General features: G+C 48.7%; 1 protein-coding gene across 4 annotated transcripts in view; it reads right to left on the bottom strand.

Annotated features, from left to right (window-relative positions):
* The window catches only part of MYRF (myelin regulatory factor), a 188,506-nt gene that overhangs the window by 6,958 nt on the left and 154,410 nt on the right, over nucleotides 1-27,138 (bottom strand). For all 4 annotated transcript variants that reach the window (XM_088454533.1, XM_088454532.1, XM_088454535.1 and 1 more), the window contains exons 15-25: nucleotides 23,049-23,194; nucleotides 22,868-22,940; nucleotides 20,655-20,743; nucleotides 19,433-19,501; nucleotides 11,603-11,683; nucleotides 11,412-11,485; nucleotides 11,167-11,319; nucleotides 10,861-11,085; nucleotides 10,434-10,521; nucleotides 9,755-9,829; nucleotides 9,555-9,657 (exon numbers count right to left, since the gene is read on the bottom strand). In XM_088454533.1, the coding sequence (XP_088310659.1) occupies nucleotides 9,555-9,657; nucleotides 9,755-9,829; nucleotides 10,434-10,521; nucleotides 10,861-11,085; nucleotides 11,167-11,319; nucleotides 11,412-11,485; nucleotides 11,603-11,683; nucleotides 19,433-19,501; nucleotides 20,655-20,743; nucleotides 22,868-22,940; nucleotides 23,049-23,194 (1,176 nt within the window). The remainder of the gene's footprint in view (nucleotides 1-9,554; nucleotides 9,658-9,754; nucleotides 9,830-10,433; nucleotides 10,522-10,860; nucleotides 11,086-11,166; nucleotides 11,320-11,411; nucleotides 11,486-11,602; nucleotides 11,684-19,432; nucleotides 19,502-20,654; nucleotides 20,744-22,867; nucleotides 22,941-23,048; nucleotides 23,195-27,138) is intronic.

The raw sequence follows: 27,138 nt of genomic DNA, 5'->3' as shown, positions 1-27,138 counted from the left end.
AAGGGTGGGGACGCTCCTGTGCTGTAAGGAGAATCCGCCGCCCGAAGGAAGCATCCTGAGAGGCGAAGGTATCAAAAGCATAATACCTTACAAAAATATGGACAGATGACCACGTGGCTGCCAATCACCGCTGAGGCGCCACGTCGAGCTGCCCACGAAGGACCCACAGACCTAGTGGAAGAGCTTTAATAGAGGATGGAACAGGAAGACCTGTGAATCCATCCTGCCAAAGTTAGCGTAGTGGCAGGCCAACCCTTTTTATGGAAACCAGAAAGGACAAAACCGAGAGTCTGATTTCCTAAATGGACTGGTACGGTCAACTTAAATTCTTAGCACCCGTACCACAGCCAAAGAGGCCTCACCAGCAGACAGGACTGGGGAAGTAAAGGCCGGTACTATAATTTCCTCATTGATGTGGAAACTAGACACCCCCGTAGGTAAAAAACCAGGGCAAGTGCGAAGCACTGCCCTGTTTCTAGGAAAGATGAGAATAAGGGAGGTCTACATGACAGAGCCTCCCATTCTGAATCCTACTGGCCAAATTAAGAGCCAGAAGGAATACAGTCCTAGCCGTAAGCGATTTGAAATCCACAGAGCCCAGTGGATCAAATGGCGGTCCTCAGAGAGCCCTAAGGACCACAGCCAAATCCCAAGGAGCCACAGGTGGAACAAAAGGATGCTGAATATAACGTACACCCTGCACAAAGGTGCGGACATCAGGAAGAGTAGCAATCCTACACTGAAACCATACTAACAGGGCAGAAACCTGCACCTTCAGGTAAGTAAGGCGAAGACTGTTATCTAAGCCCACCTGTAGGAAAGCCAACCTCTGGATATCCGGAATACCAGAGGAGCCTAGCCTCTAGGGCGACACAACTGAAAGAAAGTATACCATAGCTAATGGTAAATTCTTGCAGATAAAAGCTTCCGAGCTCTTAGCATGGACAGAGCCCCTGTTAACTATAGAGCTGGAAAAACTCCTAAACCTTAAGAGGGCAGTCTCCACCGCCACACCGTCAAGGACAGACAACCCAGGTCTGGGTATCAGCCAGGATCCTGAGACAACAGGTCCGGGCGTAGAGGCAACAGCTTCGGAGTGTTAACTGAGAGGCTCCGAAGATCTGAGTAATAGTGCCATCTGGCCCATGCTGGAGGAAGAAGGGATAACGGAGGGACGAGGTACACAACTTGGAAGGTCCACTGGACCTACCTACGTCTATCAGAAGAGTCTCATCTCTGAAAGGCTCCACTTGTTCACTAGAAGATTGAACACCTCCTGATAAAGAGGACATTTCCCTGAATGCACGTCTTGACGGCTGAGAAAGCCTGCTTTCCATCTGAGGATTCCTGAATGAACACTGCCGATGATGGCAGGGATATAGCCTTCCACCCAAGCCAGAATTCGGGACACCACTGTTAGTGTCGCCTGACTTCGGGAACCTCCTAGGTGGTTTACATAAGCCATCATGATGGCGTTGTCAGACTGTACCTGCACGGTATTTCCGTGGAGGACCTGTCCTGCATGCTGGAGAACCTTGAATACTGCTCAGAGTTCTCAGATGTTTATGGGAAGCGCAAAAACTACTGGTGTCCACCTGCCCTGGAACAAGTGTGGACCCGTCACTGCTTCCCAGCCACGGATACTGGCGTCCGTCGTCAGAAGGACCCTGTCCGCAATCCCAAAGGGGGTGCCCCTTGTTTAGGTGAACTTTCCGGAGCCACCAGGCCAGAGAGAGACAAACCTCCGGGGAAAGCCTATTGACTTTATCCTATGGGGCAACCCATCCCATCTGGAGAGGATCAAGTTTTTCAGAGGTGTAGAGTGAAGCTGGGTACTCTCCACCATGTCGAACAGCGACACCCTGGAACCCAGGAACCACATTGCCAAGTGAATAGACACTCGGCGACTCTGCAGGCAACTGCGTACCTTTGCCTGTAATGCAGAGATCTTTTCCTCAATCACAAAGATCCTCAGATTTTGGGATATGGAGTATCCTCTGTGAAGAATCAGAGAGGACCATTTCCAGTTTATCAGTCAGCCCTAACATAGCAACACAGATATTGTCCGTTGCATATGGCACTGAAGTATCTCTGGAGACCGTGGTAACAACAGGAGGTCGCCCGCATAGGGTAACAAGCGGACTCCCTGCATCCGCCGGTGGGCTGCCATAACTGCCATGACCCTGGTAAACCGTGAGGCGCGGAGGCCAGACCAAGGGGCAATGCCAGAAACTGGAAATGCTTATCGACCACTGCAACCTGAGGAAAACACTGGTGTGCTGAGAAAAGAGGGATATTCAGGTAGTCACCCTGAATATATCCAACGACACCACAAAATTCCCAGGCTCCATTGAATGATGGAATGCAGGGTCCCCCTCCCTCCGAGGAACCCTTAAGAATTTGTTGAAGGATTCGAGGTTGAGAATGTCCTGGTAAGACCCATTGGGTTTCTGTACCAGAAAGAGGATGGAGTAATACCTCGTTCCCCTTTGGGGCAACGGAATAGGTACTATAACTCCTGCCTGGAGCATAGAGTGTAACACCCTCAAAAATTACAGGGCCTTGCCCTGAATTGACAGAAAACCTGTAACGAAAAACCGTCTGGGAGGCTTTTACCGGGAGGAGAGGACATACCTTCAAGAAAATACTTCCATGGTGGTCAGACACCAGCACTGGGCGAACTGGAGAAGCCGGCCTCCAACTCTGGGGTCTCCCGAGAGGAGGCCCGTCCCGTGAGGCTGAAGGCTTATAGTCCAACTTGGGAGTAGGACGTCTTGTACTCCAAGCCTGTTCTTATGGCTGAGCAGATTTCCTGGCTACTGACTGTCTTGGAAAGCTGTATTTTAGACTTACCCTGGCCTCACAGTCCCAAAAAGACAAAGCTCCAGACCCTGATGGGACTATAGCCGATGGCAGATACGCAGACGTAGCTGCTGCCTGCGGGGCCACAATTGCGTCCAGACGAGGGCCGAACAGCACTTGTCCCGTAAAAGTCAAAGCATTCCAAATGGAATCTGCATCCGCTTTCCAAGAGCGCAACCACAGGGAGCGGCAAGCCGCTACTGCTGCCGAGGAGATTCTGGAAAGGAGTAGGCTATATGTAAGACCGTCTCATTATGAACGTGGTAAAGTCGCTGAGAAATTTGCCACTATCCACCTGCTCTGCTGGAGAGTCAGTGTGCAGAGATCCAGTTACCTACTCAGCGCTCCATGGCTCTTGCCCCCAGCACACGGCCATAGCCGGCCTGGAAGCCCCTCCAGCAAGGGAATATTGGATTTTAGATATATTTGCACCTTGCAATCTGGAACCTCCTTCAAAGAGGACCTGGAGGGCATGGGCAACGTAGCACTCCTCACTAGGTGTGTAACATGAGAATCTACCCGTAAAGGTAACTCCCATTCGGAAATGTAATTATCCGCAAAGGGGTATGCAAAAGGTCAACCGTTTTTTGACGCTGGAACCGCTTACCCGGATTTTCCACGCCTCCTCTAAATGATCCACCTGACCAGATAGAGGAATTACAGTGGCAACACCCTTATCCTTAAAGAAGGCATATTTGGATTTAGCCACGGGGGATATGTACTAACCAAAGCCGCACGGACTGCCCGTATAAGGCCAGGTATATAGACTTTAGACCCAGACTACGCCTCCTTTGCACTAAGGGGCTCGTGTCTGAAAAAGTCAATAATGTCACCGTCATCAGACGTCATGCCTTTACACGTCTGAGACACGAAAGGCCGTTTAGAAGGCCGAAATGGTGACTCCCCCTGTAAAATGTCCATCAGGTGCTATACCATTTGGACAATAAATTCACCCACACAGGCTCCTGCGAGACCTGGGGGGGCGAAAAACAGGATACACTGGGGTACCATCAACTGCCAAGGGACCCCTGCATGTGATGAGACCACCACAGGCTGCGATAACCCCTATGGGGAAACGCAGGGGGCGTTGCCCACAAGGGCTGTAAGCATCTTAGCCAGCCGAGGGCGGTCCCCTTTTTTTTTTTTTTTGTGCAGGCACAGTGACAGAAATGGGGCGTGATATATAATACAACATGCCCTCCATAAACCCTCAGCGTCTACATATCCCTCCGCTAACTGCACATGATATCAGTACATTATAGCTGGAAGAGGATATCCTCGTTCACTTTCCGACATGAGGAGTGTGAACGGAGCATATGTGACTTCCCACACAGAAAAACCACGTTTATGGAGCATACACACGGTCAGATTTGTCAGACTTGTCAGATTTGTCAGATGAACGATTGAACGATTTGAACGATTTTACCAAAGTTTTGAACGATTTGAACGATTGAACGATTTTTGACTGCATTAAAATGAATGGAATCGTCCAAGTCTGACTGCAAACACAGCAGATGTCAGATATCGTTATCTGACAAACGGGAACGCGCATTGTAGATCGTCCATCGTTCAGGCATGTCAGATATGTCAGATTTTCCTTCAGATATGAACGACTGAACGATTTTTAAATCGTTATCGTTCATATCTGAAGGAAAAATCTGACCGTGTGTATGCACCATTACTGTGAGGTAATAAACACCCTGCAACACCGCACCGCAAGGGCTGTAGCAGAAGAACAGGGATAAGAATATGGCTGACAGTCAGAAATGAAAGTACAGGCAAACAGCGCTTGCATTTAAGTCACATACAATGCACAGATAACATCCTGCATTACAAGCACTGCGATCAACTACACAGACCAGAGCCTGGTAGGAAACAGTGCTGCATACAATGACCTTAATTGAAGGAGAGGTATGCGGGGGACCCGGACCGCAATGGCATCTGTATCAGCTTCCAGCAGCGTTTGCCATCCCCAGCACATGTAGTGAGAAAATGGCCACCGAGGAGCAGAGAGAAGGCAGGGCCCGGGGGAGGAGCGCTGACACAGCCCGCTCAGACCGCTGTGGAATGGCACTGTGCAGCGGGGGAGACGCCGGCTGTGAGACAGGGAAGGCGTTCTCCCCTGGCCTGCTATTAACCCCTGGGACGCCGCGCTGTACCGCACATGCTGCGGTCCGCTGTCCCTGGTGGGCTAGTGGAAGGCGCAGGATCAGCACCTGGCCCCACGCGCAGCCGGTCCCCAGGGAGCCCCCTGCCTGGGGACCAAACAGGACTGTGTTACCGGCGGGTGCCCACCGCGGGACCCCGCCGCTTACCTTGTTCCCCGTGCATCCGGCCACAGTCCAGGTAGCCGGGGTCATCGCTAGCTGTGACCCCAGCTACCTACCAGCATCCCCGTATCGGTACCGGCGTTCTGGTACCGGCGGGGTGTAGGAGTGACAGCATGGACGTCAATACTGACTGTCCTATGCTGGAGCACTCTAGTTGTGCAGCCACAGCTGCGAAGAAATCTTCAGGGGCCTTAAAAAGACCCCCCTCTGTACGGTGCGACTGGTCCGGCCAGGCACCGACGAAAACTGAGTGGCCTGAGGCTCGGGGGCGGGGTATAGGAGAGGGACCCCAGTGCATCCTGGGAGGCTGAAAATTTAACTCTGTGGTGCCTGGATGTCTGCCGCCATCCCCTATACCCCAAGGTATCCTGTGGATACCCTATGGACCCTGAAGTAGAAATAACAATATCTCTAAATGCAAATTGAGGCAAGAGGGGACATAGGGTATATAAATAATAATGTATCAGGTGTAATATACAGGTGAAAATCTATCTGATAGTAATGATACCACTCACTATAGGCAAGGGGATAGGTGGCTTCTGCGTCCCATGTACAGATGTAGTATATGGGACATGAGCGGACCCACCGCATATACCATGAGTGCAGGGCTGGCGCTAGGCTTTGCTGCCCCCAGCGCCGTCCTGTATTGCCGCCCCTTCCCTCCTCCGCTCCCTCCCCCTAAAGCTACATAATCACTATAGCGCCGGGAGGGAGGGTGTGCGTTTCCAGCGCCCGCCGGGTACCATGGCGCTCCAGGCGATAGCCCGGCTTGCCCGGGCCTAGAGCCACTACTGCAAGAGTGTATGATATAGTGTAGTGATTGGCATCTATTATCCTCTCCTGTTCATCCACTATGGGCCTGGTGTATAAGTGCAGGCTGTATCATTTAATGACACCAGTTCTCATAAAATCAGTACCCTGATATATGTTGACATGTGGTTATTGACATTTTTCTATTATATACTGTGTAGAGCATGACTCTTAGGATATTCGTTACACAATATATTATGCCCTTTATTCTGGGCAACTGATATCTCTGTTGAGGTGGACTTTTGATGGTACAAAGTGCCTAAATATCATCTGTATATATGTTTCTTGCGGCGGGACTGATGTTCCAGTGTTAATCTCAGAAATATATCTGTTTATAGATACATCTATTTATTGAGATATTTCACCTAAAGTTTTCATTACATAGAGCTATGGTAGCTCATATATTTTGTGATGCCTCAAGATTCATGATTATATGAGTCTGTTGTCTTATGATTTATGATCACATGAGATTTCGTAAATATATGATTATATAAGTTTGTTGTCTTATGATTTATGATCACAATATATGCTTGACTGACCATTTGACTCACCTATAAGATCACCACTAGATGGTGATAATCACCATTTGGGGATAGTTGTATAATAACTAATAAGACAATAATATGTTCTTTTTTTTCTCATGTTGTCATTATATGTTGTCCATTGTTTTTGTCCTTCTTTCTACATGTAATGATTTTATCTATTTATTTAATAAAAGTATTTTTCCTTCCCCCTTGTTGCTTTATGTAACCTGTGTAAGAACTCTCTGCCTGGGGTCTTGTATTTTCAGACGGTTACAGAACCATTTAGTCATTTTAGTATCTTTCTAATTCTCTTCAGAAGAATTATCCCAAATATTAGTGCAATATAAAATCCAATAATATATGGACAGTGTAAAATATATTAACAACACACTTAGGGGGTCATTCAGATCCACTCGCGAGCGGCAGTACGCTCGCAAGTGGGTCGATGTTCCCCACTACGCATGCGCACGACGGAGGGAGCTCCGTCGTGCGCATGTGCGAGACCCGGGGAGCGACGGGCTTTCCATCGCTCCGGGTCTCGCACCAAAGGGGGCGTGCTGTCGATGGTGACTGACAGCACGCCCCCTTTGGTGGGTGTGCCGGGGGCGTGCCTGCCAGACGGAGGCGTTCCCATGGGAACGCCTACCGTCTGAAGCCGGCCCCACTCAGTGGGAGTGATTTTGGCTGTGATAGAGCCAAAATCACTCCAGGGCTTGCGGCAGGGAGACCCTACCGCAGGGTCTCCGTCGCAAGTCCGATGGACGCGATGGTCAAGACCATCGCGACCATCTTTTTGGCCGCTCGCATATGCTGTGGGTGGTCACCCACAGCTATACGAGCGGCCAGGAGGCAGCTCCATTTTCATGGTGGAGGGCCCTGATTCAGAGCGAGCGCTCTGGTCAGAGTGTTCGGCTCTGAATCAGGCCCTTAATCCATACTTGCCGACTTTTGTTTTTTACCTCCCCGGGGAGGAGAAGCAGGTGGGTGTCGATGGGGGGCGGGGCCTGACAGTCTGTGTCATTAAGCCCCGCACCCTCACAGTAAATTGCAGCGATTGGTGCAAATTTAAATAGGGGCGGGGCCAAATGGCGCGATTTTTGTAGAAGAGGAGAGTAGGCATGCATGACTTAATCTGAGAACCCTGTAAACTACATTTTCTTCCCCATGGTTGGGCTTTCTCAAAGTGTATCTGTGGGCATGATACAGGGTGCACGCAAATCCCACTTATTTCGGAGGTTTGACCATATTTCCCATATGTATCAAGCTCTAGAAAGCAAAACCTTCTGGAGCTTGCACCCGATAGGCGAAGCCATCCTAATAGAAGCCTATGGTCTTCTTTTCACAACCCCCACCCCTCCCCTCCCCACATGCACAAAAAGACTCCCAGGTCATAGTCACAGAAGTTTATGTCCCTAGTGCAGTGCCTTATAGACTCTCTTTTTGATTGGTGTGAATATACAAATGTCCCAAATACCCCAAACTATACAATTATCGGGGCGATTTGACAATAATCGTGTGATCGGCCTCATTTATTGTATAGTGTGTATGAAAAATCGTTTAGTGTTTCACCGAAAAAACTGTGAAAACATAAAACATCCACAAATGCATTCCTTCCATTATCGGATCTGTCGGTCAAGACCGAAAATCTCTGCATCGATTTCTCGATATTGAGCGGTGTGTGCATTCTCGATAAGCTGCCCAGATTACCTATGCTCTTTCCTGATTACCTCATCATTCTAGTGGGCTCACATATGCAAAGTCACTGTGAAATTCCCCAGGTATTTCATTTAAATTGTATAGTGTGTAGCACAGAGCTCGGGACCCTGATTTTGCAGGAAAATCGTCCCGATTATCGGTTTGATCCAAAAATCACATAGTGTGCACCTAGTTTAACCCTATGGTCGTGCAGAATGGCTGCCAGAAAGACGACAGAGCCATTTTGACTGTGTACGGGATGACAGTGGCAGAGATACACCCCAAAAACGGTCCCATCACGCCTGTGTTTGAGTCGCCACCTCCCCGTTGCCGCCCACAAATGGCCCCTGCCTACCAATCAATTTGCAAATAAATCCTCACTATAAGCAATACCGGAACTGAAACGTGACGCATGCGCATTGCGACTAAGACGCCTCCGCAGACCACCAATCGCTCAATGCAAAACCATTGGCGATGCATCCATCTCTCATCAGGCTCTAATCAGCCTCACTGTCCCTTAATGGAATTTGGGGTATATGTACGGAATCAGTATGAACGACCGCCGGACGTCAGCCTGGCGGTTCAAATCCAACGCTGGCAGCCCGATAGGTGAAAATCCCGACAGCGCAGGTAAGTATACTATCCCTACTGCTCTTCTCCCCCTAAGCCTACTCCCCCCGTTAGTGCCTAAACCGCACACTAAACCTAACCCTCCCGGGGGGGTGCCTGACCTTGACCTCCCCCCCTAGTGCCTAAACCTAACCCCCCCTTCCCTTAGCCTAACCTTCCATGGGGGGGTGCCTAACCCTTAGTCCCCCTGGGGGTCCCTAAATTTAACCCCCCCATCCCCGGCTAAGTGTATAGTCACCCCCGGCAGAGGACGATTGGTCCGGCGTCCTCTCGGTGTTCCGAGGTCGGGATTAGCATAAGGGTCGGTATTTCGACACCTATGTTAAATCCCTTGCTGAGATTACAGTGTCGGGATTGAGACCGGCGGCCACATCATAACTACATCCCATATGTACTTACAATGAAAATCTAGGTGCAATTTGATGCACTTTATGACAAACTGTTATATACTGTTTACCACAAATGTATAGCTGCATGCTATATTCATGTTCAATAAAAAATATTATTGAAAAGCTGCTTGCGATCTATTCTCCATTACAGGACATTGGAGGTACAGGGCGGCTATTTGTTGTATCCTTCAATAGACGTAAAGAGATGAAGTCTGGTGTTCACAGGAACAATAAATATTCCGCCATGGAAATAAAGTGACCAGAATGATGTGAAGGGATCAGATACACCGGCCACCGCTCTGCCCTGTACGTACCTGAGAGCAGCTCTGATCCTCTGAAGCTCTTCTGGTTACAGGCGTCTCGCAGTTTTTCCCTGTAGTTGTTTCACACAAATTCACTGACACAGGAATGGAGGAGCTGGAAGCACATAGACATGAGATTAGTGTCTTATAAAGCGCAGGCCACTTGTAAATGGACCACTTGTAAGAGACATCACTGGTAAGAGAGCACTCACTTGAGCTCCAGTGTAAGACTGCCGGTCAGTGAGCTGTACTTGCTCAGAGGGAGTAGATATGTGTAATTTCCTGTACTGTGAGGAGAGACAGAAAGATGGGCCAGTTACTTATGTACTGTAATGACTTCAATAATATCTAAATGACACATGCTAGACATATGGATTCAATGTTAAGTGTCCTAATTAAAGGAAACATACCTATGGATATTTTAAATAACTTGTTTACCTGAGGCAACTTATTGTTTGTGCTCTTAACTGAGAATGTGATTGGATGGTTATGTCCAGTGGAGGCTCCAGAGGTGAGGCTGCAGCACCGTCCAAAATTCAAATAGGGGAGCCACACCAACTGCCACCCCAAACACTGCCGGCCGGCACTCACTGGCAGTTGGTGTGGCTCCTCTATTTGAATTCTGGACTGCGCTGCAGCCCCACCTCTGGAGCCGCCACCGGTTATGTCTACGTAATATCCTGATCTGTCCGTTATCCAAAGCAATCATTTGCCCCTATGCAAAAGCCGCACATACCAAATAAGGCTTAAACTAAATCACTTCGATGACTTCACAAAAGTAAAACAAAAAACAGAAATTGAACCATACGATTGTAAATGGGAGAAACTACTGAGGTTCATGAAGCCTGACATATCTGGCACATGGCTGACATTGCAGAGCACATGAATCACCTGCAGGTGTCTTGGGAAGCACACATCTGTTCTGTAATGAGCATGTCAGTCTCCAGTAGCCGGATAGAAGAGACAGAAGCACGAGATTCTGCAAAAAACCAAGAGCCTGAGTCACAATTGCAAAATGGTGGCATGAGTCACAATGACAAAATGGTGGCCTGAGTCACAATTGCAAAATGGTGGCATGAGTCACAATGACAAAATGGTGGCCTGAATCACAATAACAAAATGGTGGCCTGAGGCACAATGACAAAATGATGGCCTGAGGCACAATGACAAAATGATTGCCTGAGGCACAATGGCAAAATGGTGGTTTACATGACGTGACCAAATTTACACGAATAATACTGTTGGTTATGGATGATCCACACTGGCTTGTCTCTAACTTCCTGGAGCAATGTAAAGTAATTATATAATAGATACTGACCATTCCCATGTGTTATGCCCGTGATAGAAGCTGGCGTGCTTTCCTCCCCCACACTTCTCCTGTCGCGAAGGTCCTGCCCAGGTAGGCTGTTGGGGCTGTGTTTGTTTTTGCTCTGAGTATATTGAGGCGGGGGGCTTACAGGACGAGGCGCGGTTTGAAGGTAGTTCCGGCCCTTGTCCAGGTATCTGGATTTTGGCTTTCTGATCGTTGCAGATGAAGCATTGTCTGTGGTAGGGATGAGTACATGTATCAGACAACTAGGCATAAGCATTGTGTGTGGCTAATCTATGTTTTGGGGATCCCCACCTGTAACTGAGGTCGCAGCACGAGAAGATGCTTTAGCAGATATGACAGCTGGAGTAGATGACACGCTATGAGGACTAGAGCAGCATACAGTATCACATGGAGGGGTCACACACAGGAATATCGTGATGGAAGGATTTGGGTTATGTAACCAATCTGTCAAAGAAGATGGACAGCGGTTTATTAGGGAATACAGTAAGAAGACAGCACCATAGAAAGGTACTCAGAATGAGAGAGAAGTGTCTCACCTGTGCTCTCCGTGGCCTGTAGCAGTGGGGTGGTGGAGCTTTTCAGTTGCGTGGTATCAAAGTTCTGACCTGAGCTAAACAGACAAATGTAGGTGAGATAGGTAAAATGAATGGGATGAGAGTAGAGCAGACTAAAGGACGGCATTGGACTCAATAAGGAGGGTGAGATGATGCAAGCGATAGAAACATACCGTGTACACAGAGCAAAGGGGAGCGTGAGACGTGCCTGTCGGAAGAAAGTCAGAGTACAGGTACCAGGCGAAGTGAGAGCACTGCCAGCAGGAGGAAGCAAGCGGAAGGAGACAGTGACACACAGAGGACAAGAAATAAAGGTCAATGCTAGTCAGTGTTACACAGCTCAGATCCAAAGCGCTCACATGCAGAACACACTTTCTCAGCCAGAGACATAGGGGGGTCTATGTACTAAGCCTTTGATGGAGATAAAGTGAACGGCGATAAAGTACCAACCAATCAGCTCCTAACTGTCATTTTTTCAAACACAGCATGTGCCCAAGCAGTTAGGAGCTGATTGGATGGTACTTTATCTCCATTCACTTTATCTCTATCCAAGGCTTTGAACATAGACCCTCTATGTACTAAGCATTGGAGAGAGATAAAGTACCAAACAATCAGCCCCTGTCAATTTTCACACACAGTCTGTAAAGTGACAGTTAGGAGCTGATTGGTTGGTAGTTTATCACAGTTTTATTTATCTCTCTCCAAGGTTTAGTACATAGACCACATACATCTAAGTTAATACCTAACTCTCAGGGTTCAGATTTGAATAGGGATATTTATGAAAAGTTGGACACATTAAAAAGGTGCTGTAACCCATAGCAACTACAGTAATCAGGTTGTATGTCACAAAGAGCATGATGGTTACACACACACACACCACTTTTGATCTTAAATAAGACATTCTCAGTGAAATGTGTGAAGTAGGACAAATGTGACACGCATGGACCTGTGCAACACGACGAGGACGCCTGTATTGGTTTCCCAATTTGTGATTGGAGAATCTGGTCTCATTAATCTGTTCCTAGATAATTGCTGGCTCAGATTTCACCCACATGTAAAACTGTTGTCTTAAAGGACTAGATATTTGAGCTTCAACGGTGCATTTACAGGCCACTCCCTGGGTTGTTGCTAGAGCAAAGCCCCTTTTCTCCTGCAGGAGAACGTCTTCATCTAACAGATTCCCCGGAAGCACCAGCAACTCACAATAATCCTTTGATTTTTTTTAATCATATGGGTGCATTTGAATTTCTACTTCAGGGTCCATAGGGTATCCACAGGATACCTTGGGGTATAGGTGTGACGTCAGTCGCAGGGCACCAAAGAGTTAAGCTTTCAGCCTCCCAGGATGCACTAGGTCCCCCTCCTATACCCCGCCCCCGGGCCAAGGCACCTCAGTTTAGTTTGGTGCCCGGCCGGAGTCGGGTGCACCTGTTGGAGTGGGGGCTAGAAGAGCCCCTGAAGCTTATTCTTCATGCAGCTGTGGCTGCACATCTGGATGAACAGCATGGACAGTCAGTCCTGACGTCCATGCTGTCTTCCCTACACCCCGCCGGTACCAGAACGCCGGTACTGATCCGGGGATGCTGGTGGGCGTCTGGGGTCACAGCTAGCGGTGACCCCAGATGCTCCGGACCATGGCCGGATTCAAGGGGGACAGAGGTAAGCAGCGGGGTCCCGCGGTGGGTCCCCGCTGATCACATGGTCCTAAGTCCCCAGGCAGGGGGCTCCCTGGGGACTGGCTGCAGCGTGGAGCCAGGCGACCAACCTGCGCTTCCACTACCCCCTGGGACAGCGGACCGCAGCAGAGCGGTAGCGCTGCGGCGTCCCAGGGGTTAAATGCATGCCAGGGGAGCGCGCCTTCCCTGTCTCACAGCCGGCGCCTCCCCCGCTGCACACAGCCCTCTCTGCATGCTGCCGACTGGTCCTGTGGCAGCGCTCCTCCCCCAGGCCAGCCTCCTCTCTGCTCCTCGGCGGCCATCTTCTCCAGAACGCATGGTGAACGCTGCTGGAAGCGCTGGACGGAAGCATCGTGGTCTGGGTCCCCCCGCATACCTCTCCTCCGCTGTGGTCAGGTCTGTGTATGCAGCGCTGTGTCCTACCAGGCCCTGTGTCTGTGTAGTTGAGTGATCAGCGCTGTTAGTGCAGGAATTGTTATTTTTCTGCATTGTATGTGACTGTGCTAGCGCTGCTGCCTGTAATCTTTTCTTCTCTAAACTGTCAGCTTTATTACTGTCCCTGTTCTTTCTGCTAAAGCCCTTGCGGTGCGGTGCTGCAGGGTGGTCTCTCGCCTATTTAATACTTAATTGGTGAGAGAGGTCACATACGTGGTGCCATCATGTCTGAAAGTGATTTTCCCCTCCGGCTACAGTGTACCACGTGCAAAGTACCGTTAGCGGAGGGGGAGGGTAGCGCGGAGGGCCTTTGCCGGCAGTGTTTGTCCATGGCGCGGCCTATTACGGTTACAGCACCGGTACAGGAGCCGCCCTGGGCTTGTTTCGCTCAGGCGTTAACAGCTTTAGTGGGCCAGTTAGCTCCGCAGCCCGCGTTTACTCCGATGGGTTTGTCCCAGCAGTCTGTGGTGTCGTCACCCATGCAGGGGTTCCCACGACAATTGGTGGTACCCCACAGTCTCCCTATTTCCCCGCTCCCGGGTTCTCAGGAGCCAGCGTGGGTTAACTCCCTGACAAGTTCTGTACAGCACTTGTCGGATGTGTTGCAAGGGGAGTCTGTGATGCGGTCTCATAAAAGGCCGGTGGCGTCTCTGTCCGCTCCTTATGAGGATGACGAAGGGACGTCTGATGATGGGGAGATTCTAGATCCTTACGATCAGGAACCTCTCCATACTAAGGACGCTGATGCTAAGTCCAAAGTATATATTCCTGGACTTATTCGGGCGGTCCGCACAGCCTTGGTGATTGAGGACGAAGTTCCCCCAGCGGCTAAATCTAAGTATGCCTTTTTCAAAGATGTGAAGGGCGATGCCACAGTCTTTCCTCTTTCGGGTCAGTTGGTGGACCATTTAGAGGAGGCGTGGAAACAACCTGGCAAAAGATACCAGCCGCAGAGACGCCTGGCGGTGGCTTATCCGTTCGCGGATAATTATTTTGCTAAGTGGGAATCCCCTCCACAGGTGGATTCTCACGTGACCCGTCTTGTCCGTAGTGCCACATTGCCGATGCCATCCATGTCCTCCCTTAAGGATGCTACGGACCGCAAGGTAGAAATCTGCCTGAAGTCCGCTTATTCCCTTGCAGGGGGGGCAGCACGGCCGGCTATGGCCATTTGCTGGGTTGCCAGAGCGATGGAGCGCTGGGCGGATTCATTAGAGGCTTCTTTTGAATCCGACTGTCCGGCCGATCAGGCGGAGTTGATTGGCAATCTCCGTGATTCGGCCACCTACATCAACGAGGCGGCTCTAGACATTAGTACTCTGGTGTCTAGAATTTCTTCAGCAGCGGTAGCTGCTCGTCGCACCTTGTGGCTGCGATCCTGGAAGGCGGACGCAGATTCCAAGAAAGGTCTGGAAGCGTTGCCGTTTACCGGAGAAGTTCTCTTCGGTCCGGATCTGGATAAGATTGTGGCCACGCTGGCGGCAGCCAAATCTGCCTGTCTCCCGTCGGCCGCTGCTCCTTCTGGTTCGGGACCATCGTCCTTTCGGTCATCTAGGGCCCAGGGCAGGCCCAAACCACAGTCGTTTCCTCGACAGGCTGGCCCTAAGAAATCGGTCAAGCCCCGGAAGCAGGCATGGAGTACCAGACGTCCGGCCCCCAAGCCAGATGACAAGCCTGCGGCCTGACGGTCCGGGCCTCCCTTTGGGGGATCCCAGGGTGGGAGGCCGCCTGCTACAGTTCGCCCAGTGTTGGTCGACCACTACGACAGACACTTGGGTTCTGGAGGTGGTTTCCCACGGATACGCCCTCTCCTTCCGGCACAGACCCCCGGCTCGCTTCTTCACCACGGGTCTCCCATCAGACCGGAACAAGGTTACGGAGCTGCAGAAGGTATTGCACACTATGCTCCAGGCTGGAGTTATAGTGGCGGTTCCATTCTCCCAGAGGGGCCAGGGTTTCTATTCAAATCTATTTTTGGTACAGAAACCCAATGGGTCATATCGTCCGATACTCAACCTCAAAGCACTCAACAAGTCTTTGCGGGTCCCGAAGTTTCGGATGGAGACCCTACGGTCCATCATTCTGGCGCTGGAACCTGGGGACTACTTGGTGTCATTGGACATACAGGACGCTTACCTGCATGTCCCTATTCTTTGGCGCCATCAACAGTTCCTCAGGTTTGCAATCAGCAGCGACCACTTCCAGTTTCGGGCGTTACCTTTTGGCCTGGCAACAGCACCACGTGTTTTCACCAAGGTGATGGCGGTCATGGCGGCTTCTCTGCGGCTGCAGGGAGTCCGCATGTTGCCGTATTTGGACGACCTGTTATTGGTGGCAGGATCTCCAGAGCTCCTGTTACGCCACTTGGACCTGACCATTGCACTGCTGCAACGGCACGGCTGGCTAATCAACTGGCAGAAGTCCACTCTAATCCCGTCTCGGAGGATTCTGCATCTTGGAGCCTTATTGGACTCGGGACAGCAAAGGATCTTCGTGACGGAGGACAAGATCTCTGCTTTACAGTCAAGGGTGCGCAGTTGTCTGCACAGCCGCCGGGTGTCCTTACACTCGGCGATGAGGTTACTGGGCTCCATGGTGTCGGTGTTCGACATGGTGGAATACGCCCAGTTTCACTCCAGACCTCTGCAGCACCTGATCCTGTCCAAGTGGAACGGGCTGACTCAGTCTCTGAAGTCCCAGACGATTGTGCTCACCCAGGAGGTTCGCCTGTCCCTTACGTGGTGGTTACAGACGACCCACCTCAACAAGGGACGTCCGTTCTGGGTTCCAAATTGGGTCCTGTTGACAACGGACGCCAGTCTTCGGGGCTGGGGAGCAGTTTCGGGTCCACACTTGTTCCAGGGCAGGTGGACGCCGACAGAAGCGGAGCTTCCAATAAATATCTTGGAACTCCGTGCGGTCTTCAATGCTCTCCAGCAGGCACAGCGGTTTCTCCAGGGTCGCCCGGTGCAGGTCCAGTCGGACAACGCTACCACCGTGGCCTACATAAACAGGCAAGGAGGAACTCGCAGTCGGGCGGCTCTCGTAGAGGTCTCTCGGATCCTGGTTTGGGCGGAGCGCAATCTTCCGGCCATATCAGCGGTCTTCATCCCGGGAGTGCTCAATTGGGAGGCGGACTTTCTAAGTCGCCAGGACGTTCATCCGGGGGAATGGTCCCTGCACCCGGACGTTTTTCAACTACTGGTGGACAGGTGGGGTCTTCCAGAAATCGACCTCATGGCGTCCCGGCACAACAACAAGTGGCCGGTGTACGGGTCTCGCACAAGAGACAAAGGGGCGTCTCTGGTGGATGCTCTGTCCGTCCGGTGGACGTTCCGGTTCGCATACCTGTTCCCTCCGGTCTCCCTTCTTCCACGGGTAATCCGGAAATTCAAACAGGAAGGAGGGACGCTCCTGTTGATAGCTCCCGCGTGGCCCAGACGGCACTGGTTCTCAGACCTTCAGGGTCTGTCCGTGGACATTCCTCTGCGGTTGCCGCTACGACCGGACCTTCTGTCTCAGGGTCCTTGCCTTCACCCGGACCTGACTCGGCTGTCTTTGACGGCGTGGCTGTTGAGACGGCCATGCTGAGGTCCCGGGGGTTTTCCAGCTCTGTGGTGCGTACCATGTTACGAGCTCGGAAACCGTCTTCCGCGAGGATATACCATCGCGTGTGGCATACGTTCTTCCAGTGGTGTCGACCGAGAGGTTATGCACCGCGGGAGTTTCGTCTGTCTCGGATTCTCGCCTTCCTGCAAGCGGGACTAGATCATGGGCTTCGCCTTGCTTCTTTGAAGGTACAGGTTTCGGCCCTATCTGTCTGGTTTCACCGTAGGATTGCTACAATCCCGGATGTGCGCACCTTTATGCAGGGTGTTCTCCGCATTCAGCCGCCCTTTGTTCCACCTGTGGCGCCTTGGGATTTGGCTGTGGTCCTGAGGGCTCTCCAAGGACCGCCGTTTGAACCACTGGGCTCAGTGGATCTTAAATGGCTAACAGCTAAGACTGTTTTCCTTCTGGCCATTGCTTCGGCCAGACGTGTTTCTGAGTTAGGGGCTCTTTCTTGTAGACCCCCTTTCTTGGTTTTTTATGGGAACAGGGCAGTGCTCCGCACTCGGCCCGAGTTTCTTCCCAAAGTTATTTCCCAGTTTCATATTAACGAGGAAATAGTTGTTCCGGCCTTTAACTCACCGGGTCTTTCCGTGGGTGAGGCCTCATTGGATGTTGTGCGGGCCTTAAGGACTTATGTTGACCGCACTTCTTCGTTTAGGAAGTCGGACGCTTTGTTTGTCCTCTTTGGCTTCCGTAAAAAGGGTTGGCCTGCTTCAAAGCAAACTTTGGCAGCCTGGATCCGTATGGCTATTTCTGAAGCTTATCTTCATGAAGGCCTACCGGTCCCTCCTTCTCTGAAGGCTCATTCCACTAGGTCTGTGGGTCCTTCGTGGGCAGCTCGACGTGGTGCCTCGGCAGTTCAGATCTGCAAGGCTGCTACGTGGTCTTCTGTCCATACCTTCGTGAGGTATTACAGGTTTGACACCTTCGCCTCTCAGGATGCTTCCTTCGGGCGGCGGATTCTCCTTTCTGCACAGGAGCGTCCCCACCCTTAAAGGATACTGCTTTGGGACATCCCCAAGGTATCCTGTGGATACCCTATGGACCCTGAAGTAGAAAATATGAGATATGGTAAGAACTTACCCTTGTTATCTCTATTTCTACGAAGTCCATAGGGTTCCACAGGACTCCCGCCCTGTCGCACCTGTGCTGCAGATGGGCTTTGCTCTGGTCACCGGTTTTCCGTCTCCCTCTGGTGAGAATGTGATTCTTGTATGTGTCCAGATCTTTGTTCTCTCTCTTCCTTCTCCTCCTCCGGCCTATGGCTTGGTAACTAACTGAGGTGCCTTGGCCCGGGGGCGGGGTATAGGAGGGGGACCTAGTGCATCCTGGGAGGCTGAAAGCTTAACTCTTTGGTGCCCTGCGACTGACGTCACACCTATACCCCAAGGTATCCTGTGGAACCCTATGGACTTCGTAGAAATAGAGATAACAAGGGTAAGTTCTTACCATATCTCATATTTTATCTCCTTACACTTCAGATTCATTTAAATTAAATATAAATGATATTAGTGTGCGAGTTATGGATACCCCTTCAGATGCCAACCTGACCACCCACCATGCTACCCAACTGTTATGTTTGTTACACAGAGTGGGGGCAGGAGAGGCATCTTCTGTGCTTTGAAAGCCTGGTGCTGGAATAGGACACCGTAGCCAAGCACCACACACCCAGCCCATTATAAACATGGAGCAGCAGCTTGCAGCATCACAGGTAGAAAGCTGCCAGCTGCTGTCAACAACCGCCACTCAGTATTTTAAAGTGTCAATTAGATTAAAGGCAAAACCTACCTTGTTTTGCCTTCAAACTAATTGCTCCTTCAATTGAATGACTTTCTTGATGAAACTGAGCTGATTACCGCAAATCGTGGGCTATTACATTTGGCCCACTGTGTGCTCAGGTCCTGTGTCCCAAAAGAGCAGATAGTCCCACCTAGTGAAAGCTCTTCACTTACACTATTGCTATGGGGAGGTCTACAACAAATAGAGTTCTCCAAAGCAATTTCTAATCTTGCTCCTCATTAGGACAATGATTATCAACTTCATTTCTGAAGCAACAGCAAAACTGCTTGCACCTTCATTTACTGGACCTAAAGGCTCTCACAAGGCACCAAGATTGTGAAAATGATACCGCTCTAGCTGTACGGAGTAAGGCTATACAACATGTACAACACTCCGTTTACTGTGCTTCCATGTACATAGAAGTATTATTTCCCCTATCCAATGTCAATGAGTTCGCAATCAGTCCCTCAGATAATGATTAATCCAGAACTCCGCACTTACCCATCTATATCCAGGAGATCATCTTCACTACGCAAATTCAACACGTAAAGAGTGGTCATGGAGATAACACTGCAACAGAGATAGAGTTAGTGGGTTTGCCCTCTCAGGACATGAAACATACAGTCATGGATCTGAAATACTGATTGATCAGTCATAGGAAGCCACAACTTCTACAAGGGACCTAGTACCACAAGGGAGAACTGCTCTATTGAATGTTGACGGGAATTCTTAGATTTTCTTGAGTTACGTACTTGTATTGATCCCTAGCCAGAGATGTAACAGATGGGAACTTGTCAAATGCTGTTGTCTGACTAATTTGCCTGACCTAAATATTCCTGACTCTAAAGCAAATCCATGCCCAGATTTTCATTACATCTACAAAACTCTCCCAATTGCATCCAGAGCATCATTCCATATATCTGTACGTTCCACCAATCCTAACTCAAGTACAGCCTTAATGTCTATCAATGCTTCCACTAGGATGCAAGGACTGCAAGCTTTTTGTATATGCCCCAAACTTCCCTAGTTACTTCAGCCACTCTTATACCTCTTTTCCACCAAAAATCCAGGTCCGACCTGGGTTTTTGGACATAGTTCCAACTCTGGTCAGACCCATTTACACTGCACCTTCGATCTGGGTTACTCCCAGGTCAGCCCTGTTCACACTGAACTCAGGTCTGCCCTGCTAAACCTGTGAGATCATAAAAAGTGGGAGGTGAATTCCCCACAACCACCAATCAGCTCATTTTAGTCATGACCCAGGTCAGATAACCCGGGTTGCACCGTTTACACTGCGCCATTACCCGGGTCCATCCTGGGTCCAACCCTGGTAGCTACCTAGGTTGGATTGCTGGGTCACTTGACCTGGGTTATTTTTCAGGGACCCTTTTACACTGAGCTGCGACCTGGGTAGACCCAGCAAAAACCCAGGTTTTTGCTCTGGTGTAAATATACCTGTATCCACACTCTCCCTAATTATAAATAAAGCAACACTTTGCAGTTGTGCAGGAACTAAACACACATCTATGTGGCTGCACTATGGTGTAAATGCCCACCTCACCTTTTGTACTAAATGTTTTGATTTTCTTGTGCTCACTACTCCTCTAAGTGCTAAGTTCCCCCCCTATGTCATCGTGCTGATATGCCATTTTGTTGGTAAATGTAAGGCTATTTAGTTAAATAACAGAGAATACAGTTACAGCGTAATGTATAGTGGACATACCTGAAAGCCATTATAATAACAAGGGCAATGATGGTCGCTTGAAGAAATCGTTGACTGACACAGCTATGATCTGTAGGGGGCGGCACCGCCTGAAGTGAAGTAGACGTTAATACGCAGTGTAGCACTGAGCTAAATAACATTCAGCATCATTACACTCAGATCAGTGCAAAAGCACGCACAGATACATACAAGGGTTAGTATAGCATCACCAAACAAAGATAAACAGGTGCAGATATGTATTTATAGATAAATACATATTTATATGCAGCATAATCACACACAGATAAATACACATCAGTGAACACAGATCAATAGACAGGTACATAAAGCATTATGGAATGGATCAATACACAGGTATATACAGCATCATCACTCAGGTAAACAAAATAGGTACTTCTAGCACAGTGGTCAGGGAACAGGGGTAAATTACCCCACATGGGGTAAAAATGAAATTCCTGGGAGTAATGGATGGACAGCCAGGCATGCAGATGAATCATTCTATGATTCATATGCATGCCCGGCTGTGCCGCAGGGAGGCTCTAAGCCGGATGCCTGCTGAGATGTTATTACTAGCGGGTGCCCGGTTCCTTCCGTGCAGCGCCGCGTTAGCCGGAGGCTGGAGTTCTCTTCTGAACTCCAGCTTCTGCCTCTCTCCATGCGCACTATGGGAGAGATGTCATAACGTCTCTCCCATAGTTCAGCAGCCGGGCGGATAGGATGGCGGCGGATGCAGGAGCGGGGATTAAGGAAAGTGGGTTTTTTTGTACAAGCGGTACTACAGGGGCATTATATGGGAGCACTACTACAGGGGCATTATATAGGGGCACTACTACAGGGGCATAATATAGGGGGGCACTACTACAGGGGCATAACTGGGGGCACTACTACAGGGGCATTATATGGGGGCACTACTACAGGGGCATTATATGGGGGCACTACTACAGGGGCATTATATGGGGGCACTACTACAGGGGCATAATATGGGGGGCACTACTACAGGGGCATAACTAAGGGGGCACTACTACAGGGGCATTATATGGGGGCACTGCTACAGGGACATTATATGGGGGCACTACTACAGGGGCATAACTATGGGGGCACTACTACAGGGGCATAACTATTGGGGCATTATATGGGAGCACTACTACAGGGGCATTATATAGGGGTACTGCTATATGATTTCCTTCATTTCAAATCAAGGGGGTAACGTCGGCATATCTAAATATGTTTTGGGGTAAAAGGTAAAAAAGTTCCCTGTCCCCTGATCTAGCACCATCTCACACAGATAACCACACCGCTATTTACTGCAACATCATACACAGGTGCACACAGAACGTCACACACAGGGAAATACACAGGTACTGTACATGCGGCATGATCACACATAGACAAATATATAGGTGTGTCCTCATACACCTGAGCCGCTCAAAGAGGCACAGCGTCCCTTTCTCTTTACATTTTGCATCTTATTCGTATCGCAGACGCAGCAAAACGCTACTCATAGTGGTCTATTTAATAAACAGAAATATGGCATTTCTCCAGCATTTTAGCCATTCTTTTGTTTTCTCTCTATCTAGTAGCACGAAAAGTGCTTTTCTCCTGTCACATTCCTGCAGCCCCCATTGTATATAATAGGAGCTCTGCGGGCATGGTACTGTATATAGAAGAAAGAAGCCAAGATCTCTAGATGGCTTTATGTGTCTTCTTACAGTACCTGCACAAGCTGAGAAAAGCAGGGAAGCAGTTTACCGTGTATTACCAGAGCTGTCCCGGGCACTTAAAAATATATATAAATATGGTGAAAGTTACAAAGAAAAAAAAATTATTATTATTATTATAATTTTTTTTTTTTGGGGTGCTGCTTTTAGCTTTGTTTTTTAAATAGACCCCATAGTGTACTGGGGGCACTGGTTGTGTCTTTAACTGCACAGGAACAAAGTCTCAGATGCAGCACAACAGAACTTGGCGTGGGAAAAACCATGGGCGCTACGTCGCAACACTTCGTATACAGATTCAGATGCAAATAAAAAGAGCAGTAGCCATATTTAGTTCAAGTATTATATACTAACCAAATTCACTGTCCATATGTGTATAAAGATACAATTTGTTTTGTATATCATCATTTATGTATTATCCACTGTGCTGAGCCACAAGTCAAGGTCAACTATGACCATTTACCATTGTCTAATGCAGATGAGTTTCTGTGCACCTACCTTGCCTATGACTTTGGTGGGACGTTGCTTGTAAGGGATACTCCCCGCACGACTGAACTGACTTCCTGTATGACTGAAGGGAGAAAAGTAATGGCAAGTTAATGAAAAGTGTAATGATACTGGCTTAGCCAGGAAAGAATACTGAATAGTTGCAAAAAAGAAGGTCAGAATGAATCTGTACCTGTTAGTGCTTTTCATGCTGTCAAACCTTCGCAGTTTGGCCAGCTTTCGGCTCCACCTTTCCAGTTCATCGATCCGATTTTCTAAGTTGTCTGTCAGCTTACAGAGCTCCTTCACTGCACCAACATTCTCCATGAATATCCTCTCCTGGCAGGCAAAGATCAAAAACTGTCAGAGTGTATTAATGCAATTAGCCCATAAGTGCAAATACCCCAACCCTGACCATGACTGCCTGTACTCTCACACTGTAATCAGTTATCATACAGTGACTGCAGAGCCGTAACTAGACTTTTTGGTGCCCTGTGCCAGAGAGAGCATTGGCACCCCTCTCATTTTTCAAAGGGACATAATGCACCCAAAACAGGGCCATGGCTTCATGGGGAAGGGCCAAGGAAGAGACAGGAGAGGCCAGGAGATGCTGGGGATGAAATAAGAGGAAGCTACAAGCAAGAATGATGATAAACAAAAATTTGACTGGCCCAAACAGCGCCCCCTGACCTGTGCGATGGAACCGGCCGCACTACCCTAGCTACAGCCCTGAGTGACTGCCTGTCCCCTCACATTGTAATCAGTTATCATACAGTGACTGCCTGTCCCCTCACACTGTAATTAGTTGCTATACAGTGACTGCCTGTCCTCTCACACTGTAATCAGTTACTATACAGTGACTGCCTGCCCTCTCACACTGTAATCAGTTATCATACAGTGACTACCTGCCCTCTCACACTGTAATCAGTTACCATACAGTGACTACCTGCCCTCTCACACTGTAATCAGTTAATATACAGTGATTGCCTGTCCACTCACACTGTAATCAGTTATCATACAGTGACTGTCTCTCCTCTCACACAGTAATCAGCTACTGTACTGTGACTGCTTGTCCTCTCATACTGTAATCAGTTATCATACAGTGACTGCCTGTACTCTCACACTGTAATCAGTTACTATACAGTGACTGCCTGTCCTCTCAGTTATCATACAGTGACTGCCTGTCCCCTCACACTGTAATCAGTTATCATACAGTGACTGCCTGTCCTCTCACACTGTAATCAGTTATCATACTGTGACTGCCTGTCTCCTCACACTGTAATCAGTTACTATACAGTGACTGCCTGTCCTCTCAGTTATCATACAGTGACTGCCTGTACTCTCACACTGTAATCAGTTATCATACAGTGACTGCCTGTACTCTCACACTGTAATCAGTTATCATACAGCGACTGCCTGTCCTCTCACACTGTAATCAGTTATCATACAGTGACTGTGCTATCTCACACTGTAATCAGTTACTATACAGTGACTGCCTGTAGTCTCACACTGTAATCAGTTATCATAGTGATTGCCTGTTGTCTCACACTGTAATCAATCATACAGTGACTGCCTGTCCTCTAACACTGTAATCAGTTGTCATACAGTGACTGCCTGTCCACTCACACTGTAATCAGTTATACAGTGACTGCCTCTCCTCTCACACAGTAATCAGCTACTGTACTGTGACTGCTTGTCCTCTCACACTGTAATCAGTTATCATACAGTGACTGCCTGTCCTCTCACACTGTAATCAGTTATCATATAGTGACTGCCTGTACTCTCACACTGTAATCAGTTACTATACAGTGACTGCCTGTCCTCTCAGTTATCATACAGTGACTGCCTGTCCCCTCACACTGTAATCAGTTACTATACAGTGACTGCCTGTAGTCTCACACTGTAATCAGTTATCATAGTGATTGCCTGTTGTCTCACACTGTAATCAATCATACAGTGACTGCCTGACCTCTCACACTGTAATCAGTTGTCATACAGTGACTGCCTGTCCCCTCACACTGTAATCAGTTACCATACAGTGACTTCCTGTCTCCTCACACTGTAATCAGTTATCATACAGTGCCGCTGACCCCAATAGGGTTAAATCAGCCTAATTACTGCCGCAAGATGGACGCTTCAATATTGCCGGTCTTTCCCTGCTATGAAATAAAGCCGACACAAGACACAATAGGGGAGGGAGGGTGGGAGATCAAATTCAAAGAGGCAGATTTTCAACAACAGTTTCCCCACACCCTCTCACTTAACACACCCCTTACCCTCTCGCCCTATCACATCTACCTACTTACTGTAAACAACCAACAAACATCTTTAACTTTATTAACCCCCTCTATCCTTAACCTCCATTATATTACTGTGACTACCTGTCCTCTCAAACTGTAATCAGTTACTATACTGTGACTACCTGTCCTCTCACACTGTAATCAGCTACTATACTGTGACTACCTGTCTTCTCACACTGTATCAGCTACTATACTGTGACTACCTGTCCTCTCACACTGTAATCAGCTACTATACTGTGACTGCCTGTCCTCTCACACTGTAATCAGCTACTATACTGTGACTACCTGTCCTCTCATATTGTAATCAGCTACTATACTGTGACTACCTTTCCTCTCACACTGTAATCAGCTACTGTACTGTGACTGCCTGTCCTCTCAAACTGTAATCAGTTACTATACTGTGACTACCTGTCCTCTCACACTGTAATCAGCTACTATACTGTGACTACCTGTCTTCTCACACTGTATCAGCTACTATACTGTGACTACCTGGCTCTCACACTGGATTCAGCTACTATACTGTGACTGCCTGTCCTCTCACACTGTAATCAGCTACTATACTGTGACTACCTGTCCTCTCATATTGTAATCAGCTACTATACTGTGACTACCTTTCCTCTCACACTGTAATCAGCTACTGTACTGTGACTGCCTGTCCTCTCACACTGTAATCAGCTACTATACTGTGACTACCTGTCCTCTCACACTGTAATCAGCTACTATACTGTGACTGCCTGTCCTCTCACACTGTAATCAGCTACTATACTGTGACTGCCTGTCCTCTCACATTGTAATCAGCTACTATACTGTGACTACCTGTCCTCTCACACTGTAATCAGCTACTATACTGTGACTGCCTGTCCTCTCACACTGTAATCAGTTACTATACTGTGACTGCCTGTCCTCTCACACTGTAATCAGCTACTATACTGTGACTACCTGTCCTCTCACACTGTAATTAGTTACTATACTGTGACTGCCTGTCCTCTCACACTGTAATCAGCTACTATACTGTGACTACCTGTCCTCTCACACTGTAATCAGTTACTATACAGTGACTGCCTGCCCTCTCACACTGTAATCAGTTATCATACAGTGACTACCTGCCCTCTCACACTGTAATCAGTTACCATACAGTGACTACCTGCCCTCTCACACTGTAATCAGTTAATATACAGTGACTACCTGCCCTCTCACACTGTAATCAGTTACTACACAGTGATTGCCTGTCCACTCACACTGTAATCAGTTATCATACAGTGACTGTCTCTCCTCTCACACAGTAATCAGCTACTGTACTGTGACTGCTTGTCCTCTCATACTGTAATCAGTTATCATACAGTGACTGCCTGTACTCTCACACTGTAATCAGTTACTATACAGTGACTGCCTGTCCTCTCAGTTATCATACAGTGACTGCCTGTCCCCTCACACTGTAATCAGTTATCATACAGTGACTGCCTGTACTCTCACACTGTAATCAGTTATCATACAGCGACTGCCTGTCCTCTCACACTGTAATCAGTTATCATACAGTGACTGTGCTATCTCACACTGTAATCAGTTACTATACAGTGACTGCCTGTAGTCTCACACTGTAATCAGTTATCATAGTGATTGCCTGTTGTCTCACACTGTAATCAATCATACAGTGACTGCCTGTCCTCTCACACTGTAATCAGTTGTCATACAGTGACTGCCTGTCCACTCACACTGTAATCAGTTATACAGTGACTGCCTCTCCTCTCACACAGTAATCAGCTACTGTACTGTGACTGCTTGTCCTCTCACACTGTAATCAGTTATCATACAGTGACTGCCTGTCCTCTCACACTGTAATCAGTTATCATATAGTGACTGCCTGTACTCTCACACTGTAATCAGTTACTATACAGTGACTGCCTGTCCTCTCAGTTATCATACAGTGACTGCCTGTCCCCTCACACTGTAATCAGTTACTATACAGTGACTGCCTGTAGTCTC

This window comes from Taudactylus pleione, unplaced genomic scaffold, assembly GCF_031769625.1.
Source record: "Taudactylus pleione unplaced genomic scaffold, aTauple2 ptg000619l, whole genome shotgun sequence".
Lineage (NCBI taxonomy): Eukaryota > Metazoa > Chordata > Amphibia > Anura > Myobatrachidae > Taudactylus > Taudactylus pleione.
The sequence above is the reverse complement of the archived record's forward strand: the minus strand, read 5'-3'. Positions and strand labels throughout refer to the sequence as shown.